The sequence below is a fragment of the Pyrgilauda ruficollis genome, unplaced genomic scaffold, assembly GCF_017590135.1.
Source record: "Pyrgilauda ruficollis isolate IOZ18807 unplaced genomic scaffold, ASM1759013v1 scaffold125, whole genome shotgun sequence".
Classification (NCBI taxonomy): domain Eukaryota; kingdom Metazoa; phylum Chordata; class Aves; order Passeriformes; family Passeridae; genus Pyrgilauda; species Pyrgilauda ruficollis.
Genome location: NW_024510877.1, coordinates 1,305,229 through 1,318,738, shown reverse-complemented (window position 1 = coordinate 1,318,738; position 13,510 = coordinate 1,305,229). Strand labels below are relative to the sequence as shown.

General features: G+C 50.9%; 1 protein-coding gene across 3 annotated transcripts in view; it reads left to right on the top strand.

The window, feature by feature from the left end:
- XPO7 (exportin 7) overlaps nt 1–9,929 on the top strand; it is a 40,588-nt gene extending 30,659 nt beyond the window's left edge. For all 3 annotated transcript variants that reach the window (XM_041490622.1, XM_041490623.1, XM_041490621.1), the window contains exons 20-27: nt 277–384; nt 1,173–1,255; nt 2,598–2,812; nt 3,822–3,960; nt 4,816–4,976; nt 6,045–6,143; nt 6,548–6,675; nt 8,465–9,929. In XM_041490622.1, the coding sequence (XP_041346556.1) occupies nt 277–384; nt 1,173–1,255; nt 2,598–2,812; nt 3,822–3,960; nt 4,816–4,976; nt 6,045–6,143; nt 6,548–6,675; nt 8,465–8,558 (1,027 nt within the window). In that variant the 3' untranslated portion in view covers nt 8,559–9,929. The remainder of the gene's footprint in view (nt 1–276; nt 385–1,172; nt 1,256–2,597; nt 2,813–3,821; nt 3,961–4,815; nt 4,977–6,044; nt 6,144–6,547; nt 6,676–8,464) is intronic.
- Nucleotides 9,930–13,510: the final 3,581 nt, after the last annotated feature.

Here is a 13,510-nt window from a genome sequence, read left to right as displayed (position 1 = left end):
CTTTTGGAAGAGGATTGGGATTTTTCCCTTTGAAATCCTTTCCCTTGAAAATTTCCCGTGGGAATCCTTCCTGAATTTCCTCCTGATTTTTACCACACAGATGATTTTTCCCGGGATAAAAAAATAACAACAATAATTCCAAAAAAACCCAAATTTCAGCCAGCAGCATCCTCGTGTGACCCTAAACCCCAACCTGCTTTGCTGCACTCATGGAATATTCCATTTCCATGGATTTTTTGGCCTGGAAAAGTGGGAATTCCTTAATTTCCCTGGCAGTTACCCCTCCTACATGCCCATCCTGCAGCGAGCCATCGAGCTCTGGTACCACGACCCCGCCTGCACCACGCCCGTCCTCAAACTCATGGCTGAGCTGGTCCACAACAGGTAGGAATTCCCAAAATTCTGGGATTTCATGGAATTCTGCCCCTTGGAAGGGGTTATTTCGTCCCTCCCTGTGTGGTTGTTGCCCCAAAAACACTCTTTTTTTTCCCCAAATCCCCATTTTTGCCCCATTTCCCTCCCCCCAGTCCCCATTTTTTTCCCCAGTTTTCCCCCCAAATCCCATTTTTCCTCCTAAATCCTATTTATAACAGGTAGGAATATCCTTTAAATTTGGGATTTCCTGGAACTCTGTGCCTTGGAAAGGGTTTACAGCTGATTTCATCCCTCTCTTTGTGGTTGTTGCCCCCCAGACCCCTTTTTTCCTCCATTTTTCTCACAAATCCCTTTTTTCCCCACTAAATCCCCATTTATAACAGGTAGGAAAATCCCAAAAATCTGGGATTTCATGGAATTCTGCACCTTGGAAGAGCTTTAAAGCCAGTTAAATATCCATGTGCAGGGACACAATCTGCTCTCCCAGGAGATCCAACCTCTCCTTGGGCACTCCCAGGGATCCAGGGGCAGCCACAGCTCCTCTGGGAATTCCAGCCAGGAATTCCTTCCCAAAATCCCACCCCAATCCCCCCTTTCCTGGTTTCAATCAATTCCCTGTGTCCCATTCCTTATCCCAAAATCCTCTCCAGCTCTCCTGGAGCCCGTTTAGGCCCTGGAATGTGCTGGAAGCTCTCCCTGGAATTTCCCTTCTCCAGGGGAGCATTCCCAGCTCTCCCAGCCTGGCTCCAGCCCTGGAGCAGCTCCCTGGCTCTGAGCATTCCCTGTTTTTCCTGCAGATCCCAACGGCTGCAGTTTGATGTCTCCTCTCCCAACGGGATCCTGCTTTTCCGGGAAACCAGCAAGATGATCACGACCTACGGTGAGGGGTCCTGGAGCTGCCTGGGATGCATCCATGGAAAAATCCCAGATAAATCCTGGATTCATCCTGGAAACATCCTGGGTTCATCCTAGAAAAATCCTAGATTCATCCTGGGTTCATCCATGGATAAATCCTGAAAATATCCTGGATTCATCCATGGATAAATCCTGGAAACATCCTGGATGATGGATTGGTTTGGGTTGGAAAGGAGCCACGTAAATAATTCCCAGATTTTGGTTTGTAGTGGATTTGAAATCCCATCCAATTTGGAATTCATGGGATCATGGAATGGTTTGGGTTGGAAAGACCTTAAATCCCTGCAGGTGGGGGTTGGAACGGAGCCACGTAAATAATTCCCAGATTTTGGGTTGGAGTGGATTTGGAATCCCATCCAGTTTGGAATTCAAGGGATCATGGAACGGATTCGATTGGAATGGATTTGAAGTACCATCCCAATTCCCAGGTTTTGGGTTGGAATGGATTTTAAACCCAAGGGTGGGATGGGAATGGTGATCCCGAGCCGGAATTCCCGCAGGGAATCGCATCCTGACGCTGGGCAAGGTGCCCAAGGACCAGGTGTACGCGCTGAATCTGAAGGGAATGGAATGGATTGGGTTGGAATGGATTTGAAATCCCATCCCAGTTCCCAGATTTTGGGTTGGAATGGATTTGGAATCCCATCCCAATTCCCTGATTTCGGGTTGGAGTGGATTTGGAATCCCATCCACTTCGGAATTCATGGGATCATGGAATGGATTGGGTTGGAATGGATTTGAAATCCCATCCCAGATTCTGAGTTGGAATGGATTTGGAATCCCATCCCAATTCCCAGATTCTGAGTTGGAATGGATTTGGAATCCCATCCCAATTCCCTGATTTCGGGTTGGAGTGGATTTGGAATCCCATCCACTTCGGAATTCATGGGATCATGGAATGGATTGGGTTGGAAGGTGATCCCGAGCCGGAATTCCCGCAGGGAATCGCATCCTGACGCTGGGCGAGGTGCCCAAGGACCAGGTGTACGCGCTGAATCTGAAGGGAATGGAATGGATTGGGTTGGAATGGATTTGAAATCTCATCCCAGTTCCCAGATTTTGGGTTGGAATGGATTTGGAATTCCATCCCAATTCCCATATTTTTGACTTGAAATGGAATTTAAATGCCATCCCAATTCCCCGATTTCGGGTCGGAGTGGATTTGAAATCCCATCCCAGTTCACCAGTTTGGAGATGGCATGGATTTTAAATCCCATCCAGTTTGGAATTCAGATATTTTTGGTTGGAGTGGATTTGGAGCCCCGGGGCGGGATGGGAATGGTGATCCCGAGCCGGAATTCCCGCAGGGAATCGCATCCTGACGCTGGGCGAGGTGCCCAAGGACCAGGTGTACGCGCTGAAGCTGAAGGGAATCTCCATCTGCTTCTCCATGCTGAAGGCGGCGCTCAGCGGCAGCTACGTCAACTTCGGCGTCTTCCGGCTCTACGGGGACGACGCGCTGGACAACGCCCTGCAGACCTTCATCAAGCTGCTGCTCTCCATCCCCCACAGCGACCTGCTGGTGAGGCACCCCGTCCCCGGGAATTCCGTCCCCGGGAATTCCATCCCCCGGGAATTCCATCCCCCCGGGAAAAGCTGGAGGCGGGGAAGGAGGGATGAAGGGATTGGGGCAGGGAATGGGCAGCGGCAGCGGGCTCAGGGTGAAGCACAGGAAGAGTTCCCAGATTCTGGGTGGGAATGGGATTGAAATCCCGTCACAATTCCCAGATTTTGGTTGGGAATGGGTTTGAAATCCCATCCCAATTCCCAGATTTTGGGTGGGAATCAGTTTTAAATCCCATCCCAATTCCCAGATTCTGGGTGGGAATGGGTTTGAAATCCCATCCCAATTCCCAGATTGGATGGGAAAGGGTTTTAAATCCCATCCAGTTTGGAGTTTAAAGGATCATGGAATGGTTCAAGTTGGAATCCCAATTCCCAGATTCTGGGTGGGAATAGGTTTGAAATCCCATCCAATTCCCAGATTCTGGGTGGGAATGGGTTTTAAATCCCATCCAGTTTGGAATTTAAAGGATCATGGAATGATTTGAGTTGGAATGGGTTTGAAATCCCATCCCAGTTCCCAGATTCTGGGTGGGAATGGATTTTAAATTCTGACCACTTTGGAATTCATGCGGTCATGGAATGGTTTGGGTTGGAAATGAACCACATAAATAATTCCCAGATTTTGGGTTGGAACAGGTTTGAAATCCCATTCCAATTCCCAGATTTTCCCTGGGAAAATATAAAGTGTGAAAAATGATTGGATAGAGCAGCATTGGGAATGGAATGGAATGGAATGGAATGGAATGGAATGGAATGGAATGGAATGGAGAACTGGGAAATCTCTTGGAATGGGAGAGAAGGAAAATGGGAAATGTGTTGGAATACAGATTTTCTGGGAGAGAGAATCCTTGGTTGGTTCTGCCCCGGAGATCCATCAGCACATTCCAGGTGATTCGTGACGCACTGGATTTAGGAATTTGGTGCTTCCAGGAAAACCAAGCAGATTTTTCCTTCTTTTCCTGCAGGATTATCCCAAACTCAGCCAATCCTACTATTCCCTGCTGGAAGTGCTCACCCAGGACCACATGAACTTCATTGCCAGCCTGGAGCCCCACGTCATCATGTACATCCTGTCCTCCATCTCTGAGGGCCTCACCGCGCTGGGTAACTCCTGCTGCTTCCTCCCTGCTTTTCCTGGGATTTGGGATGGAGTTTTCCTGGCATTTGGGGAGAGGTCAGCGTTAAAAACCCCATTTTCCACATGGGGGTTTCTCCTCTGCTGGGATTTGGAGAGGTTGGAGCCATGATTCCCTCACTGATCCCACCAAAAATTAACGGTTCTGGGAACTTTTGGGATTTTGGAATGGTTTGGGTTGGAAAGGATTTCAGTCCCAATCCCAGGGACACCTCCCATGATCCCAGATTATCCCAATTTGGCCTTGTATGCTTCCACTTTATTTTCCCTCCCAAACCCCCATTTTTCCCCTATTTTCCCCCAACCCCTGTTTTTTCCCCCCAAACCTTTTTTTCCATCCAAATTCCCATTTTTTCCCCTTTTTTTTCACCATTTTTTTACCATTTTTCCCCATTTCTGTCCCTATTTTCCCCTCATTTTTCCCCCATTTTCCCCCATTTTTCCCCATTTTCCTCTCATTTTTCCCCATTTTTCCTTCCAACCCCCTCATGTTTTTTTCCCCACTCCCCATTTCTTTCCCTAAACCCCATTTCCCCCCCCCCTACAAACACCTGCGTTTGTCTCCTCAAACCCCCATTTTTTCTCCCATTTTTCCCCATTTTTGCCCATTTTCCCTTCCAAAACCCCTGGGTTTTTTTCCCCCATCCCCTCCATCCCGTTTCTTTCCCTAAACCCCATTTTCCCCCCCAAACACCTGTGTTTGTCTCCTCAAACCCCCATTTTCCCCCCGTTTTTTTCCCCAAACCCCCATTTTTTTTCCCCCACACCCCCACTTTTCCCCCCAAATTCTTACTTATCTCCCCCCACGCTGCCCCTGTCCCCAGACACCATGGTGTGCACGGGCTGCTGCTCCTGCCTGGACCACATCGTCACCTACCTGTTCAAGCAGCTCTCGCGCAGCACCAAGAAGAGATCGACACCCCTGGCCCAGGAGAGCGATCGCTTCCTGCACATCATGCAGCAGCACCCCGAGATGATCCAGCAGGTGAGCCCCAGCACGCCTGGGGAGGCCACAAAACACCTGGGGGGCTCCAAAATACACCTGGGGAGGCTAAAATTCACCTGGGGAGGTCAAAAAATAACCTGGGGGCTCCAAAATTGACCTGGGGAGGCCAGAAAATACCTGGGGGGCTCCAAAATTCACCTGGGGAGGCCAGAAAATACCTGGGGGGCTCCAAAATTCAACTGGAGAGGCTAAAATTCACCTGGGGAGGTCAAAAAATAACCTGGGGACACCAAAATTCACCTGTGGAGGCCAGAAAATACCTGGGGGGCTCCAAAATTGATCTGGGGAGGCTAAAATTTACCTGGAGAGGTCAAAAAATAACCTGGGAGCTCCAAAAAACAACGGGGGAGGTCAAAATTCACCTGGAGAGGCCAGAAAATACCTGGGGGGCTCCAAAATACACCTGGGGAGGCTAAAATTTACCTGGGGAGGTCAAAAAATAACCTGGGGGCTCCAAAAACCATCTGAGGAGTCCAATAAATAACGTGGGGACACCAAAATACAACTGGAGAGGTCAAAATTCACCTGGGGAGGCCAAAAAGTACCTGGGAAGGTCAGAAACATTTGTGGAGTTCCAAAATTCACCTGGGAGCACCAAAGAATACCTGGAGACCCCAAAATACACCTGGGGAACCCAAAAACAACAGGGGAGCTCCCCCCAGAGACTCCCAAACTGACCTGGGCACCCCAAAACTGACCTGGGCACCCCAAAACCCACCAGAATTCCCTGGTTGCACTCAGAGCTCCAGAGCCTTGAGCCTCCAGGAGCATTCCAGGAGATTCCCAAGTCACAGGGCAAGGAGGGAGCTGGGATTTGGGATGAGACTGGGATCCATGGGATGGGATGGGATTTGGGATGGGATGGGATCCATGGGAGTGACATGGGATCCATGGGATGGGATGGGATCCATGGGATGGGATGGGATCCATGGGATCCATAGGATGGGATTTGGGATCCATGGGATGGGATTCGGATCTATGGGATTGGGATGGGATCCATGGGATGGGATGGAGGGGCTGCCTTTAACCCTGGGTTCCCCGTGCCAGATGCTCTCGACGGTGCTGAACATCATCATCTTCGAGGACTGCCGGAACCAGTGGTCCATGTCCCGGCCTCTGCTCGGCCTCATCCTGCTCAACGAGAAGGTAACGGATCCATCCCAGCTGGAAAAGGCTTGGATGGGGAGGAGAACATTCCCAGAAAGGCCTTGGAATGATCCCGTGGCCAGGATGATCCTTGGAATGATCCTGGGACCAGGATGATCCTTGGAATGATCCCATGGCCGGGATGATCCTTGGAATGATCCCGTGGCCGGGATGATCCTTGGAATGATCCCGTGGCCAAGGATGATCCTTGGAATGATCCCGTGGCCAAGGATGATCCTTGGAATGGTCCCGTGGCCGGGATGATCCTCGGAGCTGAGCAGTCCAGCTCCGTCCCTCATGCACTGGGTTGCTCCCTCCTTATTCCCAGCACCCCGAGGCGGGTGGGCCCCATCCCAAATCCCGGATCCCGTGGGAATTAACCCCTGGCTGTCCTGCTTCCCCAGTACTTCTCGGACCTGAGGAACAGCATCGTGAACAGCCAGCCCCCGGAGAAGCAGCAGGCCATGCACCTGTGCTTCGAGAACCTCATGGAGGGCATCGAGCGCAACCTGCTCACCAAGAACCGCGACAGGTCAGCACCGGGAACGGGAACGGCATTCCCGCGGGATGGGCCGGGAGGGAGCCTAAGCATCCATGGGTGTTTCCCACTGTCCCAGGGGGATCCAGCCTGGCCTGGGACACTTCCAGGGATGGGGCAGCCACAGCTTTCCTGGGAATTCCATCCCAGGACCTCACTGCCCTCACAAGGAGGAATTGCTTCCCAGTATCCCCATTTCAGTTTGAAACTTCCCATGGAAAGATTCCTTCATGGGTTTGTGGTTGGAGTTGTTTGGATTGGGAGGGATCCTAAATATCCACAGTTACTTCCCACCACACCTTCTACTGTCCCAGGCTGATCCAACCTGGCATTGGGCACTTCCAGGGATGGGGCAGCCACAGCTTCTCTGGGAATTCCATCCCAGCCCCTCCCCACCCTCACAGCCAGGAATTCCTTCCCAATATCCCATTTCAGTTTGAAACTTCCCATCGGATTCCTTCATGGCTTCATGGCTGGAATGTTTTGGGTGGGAAGGGATCCTAAATATCCATGGGTATTTCCCACCACACCTCCCACCGTCCCAGGGTGCTCCAGCCTGGCCTTGGACACTTCCAGAGATGGGGCAGCCACAGCTCCTCTGGGAATTCCATCCCCACCCTCACAGGGAGGAATTCCTTTCCAAGATCCCATTCCAGTTTGAAACTTCCCATGGGATTCCTTCATGGGTTTGTGGTTGGAATGGTTTGGGCTGGGAGGGACCTTAAATCCCATCCAGTGCCGTGGGCAGGGACACCTCCCATGGGACCAGGGTGCTCCAGGCTGGCTTTGGGCACTTCCAGGGATGGAGAAACCACAGTTTTTCCTCTGGGGATTCCATCCCAGGCAGGAATTCCTTCCCAGTATCCCCATTCCAGTGGGATAGAATCCCTTCATGGGAAGTGGTAGATCTCCATCCTTGGTGTGGAGACCCCGCCGGGCTCAGCGCCGAGTTCTGGGGGGAACTGCTCCGAACTGGGCAATTCCATGGGATGGTGGAGTGTGCAGTCATGGAATGATAGAATGGCAGAGTGGTGGAATCATGGAATGGTGGAGTGGTGGAGTGGTGGAATCATGGAATAGTGGTATGATGGAATGGTGAAATGATGGAATGGTGGAATCATGGAGTGATAGAATGCTGGAGGGATGGAATGTGATGGAATGCTGGAATCATGGACTGCTAGAATGATGGAATGCTGGAATGATAGGATCATTAAATGGTGGAATGATGGAATCACAAAATCATGGAATGTGATGGAATGGTGGAATAATGGAATGGTGGAATCGTGAAATGATGGAATGATGGAATCACAGAATCATGGAATGATGGAATGTGATGGAATGCTGGAATGGTGGAATCATAGAATGATGGAATAATGGAATGGTGGAATCATGAAATGATGGAATGATGGAATCATGGACTGCTAGAATGATGGAATGCTGGAATGGTGGAATGATAGAATGCTGGAGGGGTGGAATGATGGAATCATGGAATGATGGAATGTGGTGGAATGATGGAATCACGGAATGATGGAATCACATAATGATGGAATGTGGTGGAATGGTGGAATGATGGAATGGTGGAATGATGGAATGCTGGAATGATGGAATGCTGGAATGATAGAATGATGGAATGATAGAATGATGGAATGGTGGAATGATGGAATGGTGGAATGATAGAATGGTGGAATGGTGGAATCATGGAATGGTGGAACCATGGAATGATAGAATGGTGGAATGCTGGAATGTGATGGAATGCTGGACTCTGGTCTCCCATCTCCCCCAGGTTCACCCAGAACCTGTCGGCGTTCCGGAGGGAGGTCAACGACTCCATGAAGAACTCGAGCTACGGCGTCAACAGCAACGACATGATGAGCTGACACCTCCAGAGCCTCCCGGCCCGGCCCCAGGAAAGATCCCAGGGCCTTCCCAACCCCCAGGGAGGAGGGAGCAGCAGGTGGAGCTCACCTGGGCAGGTGTTTTCCCGTGGGAAGGGCAGAATCCAGGTGCAGGAATTCCAAGGTGTCTGTGTCTCTCTTTTTCCTTCCCTGGCCGGAATGTGGAACCGGCGGCGCTCCGCTGCGAAAAGCCTGCCTTGTATAAAACAAAAAAAACAAAAAAAAAACATGTACATTTTTTCATAACATTTTGGAGCAAGGTTTATATTGAGTTTCAGAAAAACGAGACAAAAAAAAAAAAAAAAGAAACGATGATAAAAAAAAAAAAAAGACAAAATGATAAAAAAAAAAACAAAAACAAAGTGTGATTGAAATTTTTACAGAGTCCTGGTGCACCCAGTGCTGGTGTGAGGGTTGTGAATGCGAGTGAGGAAAGCGTGGCCTGAAGCTTTACTGGGCGAGGGGGTGGCTGTGTGAAAGTGCAGAGATCTATTTAGTGAGACAAGCTGTAGAGAGAAACAAAAACTCAAACAACACAAAAAAATTAAAAAAAAAAAATTTAAAAATAATAATAATAATAATAAAAAAAAAACCACCACAAAAAAAAAAAAAAAAAAGGCATTGTAAAATTCCAAATGTATATTTTTTCTTATTAAGCCCCCCTCAAAAATCACAATTTCCCGGTCCCGTCTCGCCCTCGTTCTTGGGAACTCGAAGCCATGACGTGACCCCTCCGTTCGTGCTTGCTCGTGGGTGTCCCTCCTGTCCCCTCTGTAGCAGTAGCCCCTCCCAGGGCCCTCTTTTCCCCCTTTTCCATCCCTTTTTTCCCATTTTTCCGGGCTGGAGCGGGAGCTGGCGGCAGCGCGGCGCCTCCCTGGGAGGGTTCCCGGCGTGGAGCCTCGAGCCCCCCTTGGCAGCGAGTCCATTCCTCCTGCAGAGCGACCCTGCTGGGTGTTTGGGATGGGGATGGATCCCGAATCCCGTGGATCCGAGGGGTCCGAGGGGAGGGAGCCCCTTTGCCGTGTCCCCCACTATTGTTGCTGCTAGTCGTGTGCATCCTCTTGCTCAGCTCTCCCAAAAACACTCGGGGCCTTTTAGGCCTTCAGTTTCTCTTCCCAGACACTCTATTAATTTTATTTTTTTTCCTCATTTGTTTTTTTTTTTTTTTTTTTTTTTTTTTGGGGTTATTTCTCTGTTCTGGTTTTATTCTGCCGGGTTTCGTTGCGTTCCCTCCGCCCCTCCGGTCGTGTGTCGGGTCCTTTCCCGCGTGAGCAGATGCTGGTTGATGTCGGGGTGTTTGCTGCAAACAGTGTAAGCATTGTGACTGCAAATAAACTCAATGGTTTCTACTGAGCCGCGCCCCGAGTGGCTGAGCCCCCCGGGGACCCCCAGAGTGACCCCACAGGGACCTCAGAGTGGCTGAGCCCCCCAGGGACCCCCAGAGTGACCCCACAGAGACCCCAGAGTGGCTGAGCCGCCCAGGGACCCCACAATGACTGAGCCCCCCAGGGACCCCCAGAGTGACCCCACAGGGACCCCAGAGTGGCTGAGCCCCCCGGGGACCCCCAGAGACCCCCCAGGGACCCCAGAGTGGCTGAGCCCCCCCAGGGACCCCACAATGGCTGAGCCCCCCCAGGGACCCCCAGAGTGACCCCACAGTGACCCCAGAATGGCTGAGCCTCATGAGGGACCCCAAAGGACCCCGAGATCGGAAGAGCCCCCCGAGGGACCCCCAGAGTGACCCCACAGGGACCCCAGAGTGGCTGAGCCTCGTGAGGGACCCCAGAGTGACCTCACAGTGACCCCAGAATGGCTGAGCCCCCCCAAGGGACCCCAAAGGACCCCGGAGTGGCTGAGCCCCCCAAGGGACACCCAGATACCCCAGAGTGGCTGAGCTCCCAGAGTTACCCCCAGAGTGACCCCCAGGGACCTCACAGTGACCCCAGAATGGCTGAGCCCCCCCAAGGGACCCCAAAGGACCCCGGAGTGGCTGAGCCCCCCAAGGGACACCCAGATACCCCAGAGTGGCTGAGCTCCCAGAGTTACCCCCAGAGTGACCCCCAGGGACCCCACAGTGACCCCAGAATGGCTGAGCCCCCCCAAGGGACCCCAAAGGACCCCCAGAGTGACCCTGAGCCCGAGGGACCCCAGAGTGGCTGAGCTCCCAGAGTGACCCCAAGAGTGACCCCACAGGGACTCCACAGTGACCCCAGAATGGCTGAGCCCCCTGAGGGACCCCTGAGTGACTCCACAGTGGCTGAGCCCCCCAAGAGTGACCCCACAGGGACCCCTGAGTCATCCCACAGTGACTTGAGCCCAAGGGACCCCACAGTGACCCCACAGTGATCCCGAGAGTGGCCTGAGCCCTCCGAGGGACCCCAAAAATGACCCCTGAGAGACCCGAGAGTGACCCCTGAGTCACCCCACAGTGACTTGAGCCCAAGGGACCCCACAGTAACCCGAGTGGCTGAGCCCCCCAAGGGACCCCGAGAATAACCCCTGAGAGACCCGAGAGTGACCCCAGAGTGACCCCAGAGTGACCTGAGCCCCCTGAGTCACCCACAGTGACCCTGGAGGGACCCCAGAGTGACCCCAAGAGTGGCCTGAGCCCTAAGGAACCCCACAGGGACCCCTGAGGGGCCCCACAGTGACCCCAAGAGTGGCCTGAGCCCCTGAAGGACCCCACAGTGACCCCAGAGTGACCCTGAGAGTGACCTGAGCCCCTGAGTGACCCCAAGATCACCCCAGAACCCTGAGAGTGCCCCCAGAGCCCCAAGAGCTGCCCCAGAGTCACCCCAGAACCCTCAGCTCCTTCTCAGAGCCCCAAGAGCCACCCCAGAAACCCAAAGGTCCCCCCAGAACCCTGAAAGATCCCCCTGCACCCCAGGATCTGCCCCTGCACCCCAAGGTCTGCCCCTGCACCCCAGATTTCCCCCCAGAACCCCAAGATTCCTCCTACACCCCAAAATCTCCCCATTCCTTCAGCTCTTCCCCAGAATCTCCCCCTGCAACCCGAGATCCCCCCAGAACCCCAAATGTTCCTTCAGAACCCCAAGATCTCTCTCAGAACCCCGAGATCTCCCCGAGCTCTTCCCCAGAACTCCCCAAATTTCCCCGAGCAAAAAATCTTTCAGGATTTATTGAAGTTCTCCCAGGATTTATTGAAGTTCTTTTAGGATTTATAAAAGTAATTTTAGGATTTATTGAAGTTCTTTTAGGATTTATAAAAGTAATTTTAGGATTTATTGAAGTTCTTTTAGGATTTATTCAAGTCCTTTTAGGATTTATAAAAGTAATTTTAGAATTTATTGAAGTTCTTCTAGGATTTATAAAAGTTATTTCAGGATTTATTGGATTATTTCAGGATTTACTGAACTATTTCAGGATTTATTGAAGTCCTTTCAGGATTTATTCAAGTCCTTTTAAGATTAATTAAAGTTCTCTTAGGATGTATTAAAGTTGTTTTAGAATTTATTCAAGTTCTTTCAGGATTTATTGAAGTTCTTTCAGGAATTACTGAAATTCTTTCAGGTTTTATAAAAGTCCTTTCAGGATTTATTGAATCATTTCAAGATTTATTGAAGTTCTTTCAGGAATTATGGAAATTTTTTCAGGTTTTATAAAAGTAATTTCAAGATTTATTGAATTCTTTCAGGATCTATTGAATTCTTTCAGGATCTACTGAATTCTTTCAGAATTTATTGAATTCTTTCAGAATTTATAAAAGTCATTTCAGGATCTATTGAATTCTTTTGGGACTTACTGAATTCTTTCAGGATTCATTGAATTCTTTCAGGATTTATTGAATTCTTTCAGGATTTACCAAAGTCCTTTCTCTTTCAGGATCTATTGAGTCCTTTCAGGATTTATTGAATTATTTCAGGATTTATTGAATTATTTCAGGATTCATTGAATTATTTCAGGATTCATTGGATTCTTTCAGGATTCATTGGATTCTTTCAGGATCTATTGAATTCTTTCAGGACCTATTCAATTCTTTCAGGATCTGTTCAATCCTTTCAGGATGCACCGAAGTCCTTGCAGCATTCCTCCCTCTGCTGCTCTCCCTGCTCCCTTCCCGTGTCCCGCGCTCATCCGGCCGTTCCCTCCCTGCCTCTCCTGTGCACCTCGTCATTGCAGCCCTCCCTGTTCCGGGCGATCTCGATGGCCAGGAACTGGATCCTGGTGGCTGCAAAAAGCGGGACAGGGATCAGCTGCGGCTGCGGGGTCCCCCCCGGCCCCCCGCCCCCCAAACCCACCGAAAATGGTGTTTTCCTCCGAGTACTCCCCGCGGCAGTCCAGGCGCAGCAGCGTGCCGAAGTTGAAATCCTCCACCACGCCCTCGAAGGCCAGGCAGAACGGGCGCCACTTCTGGGGGGACAAAAAACACCCTCAGCGCCCCAAAATCCCAATAAAACCGCCCCAAATCTCACACACGGCCTCGGCCCCCATGGTTGAAATCCTTCACCGTGCCCTCCAAGCTGAGGCAGAACGGGTGCCACTTCTGGGGGGACAAAAAGACCCTCAGTGCCCCAAAATCCCAATAAAAGGGGGAAATCCCACTAAAAAGGGGGAAAATCCCACTAAAAAGGGAGGAAACCCCACTAAAAAGGGAGGAAATCCCACTAAAAGGGGGGAAATCCCACTAAAAAGGGAGGAAACCCCACTAAAAAGGAGGGAAACCCCACTAAAAAGGGGGAAATCCCACTAAAAAGGGAGGAAACCCCACTAAAAAGGGAGGAAATCCCACTAAAAAGGGGGAAATCCCACTAAAAAGGGAGGAAATCCCACTAAAAAGGGAGGAAATCCCGCTAAAAAGGGGGAAATCCCACTAAAAAGGGGGGAAATCCCACTAAAAAGGGGGAAATCCCACTAAAAAGGGAGGAAACCCCACTAAAAAGGGAGGAAATCCCACTAAAAAGGGGGAAATCCCA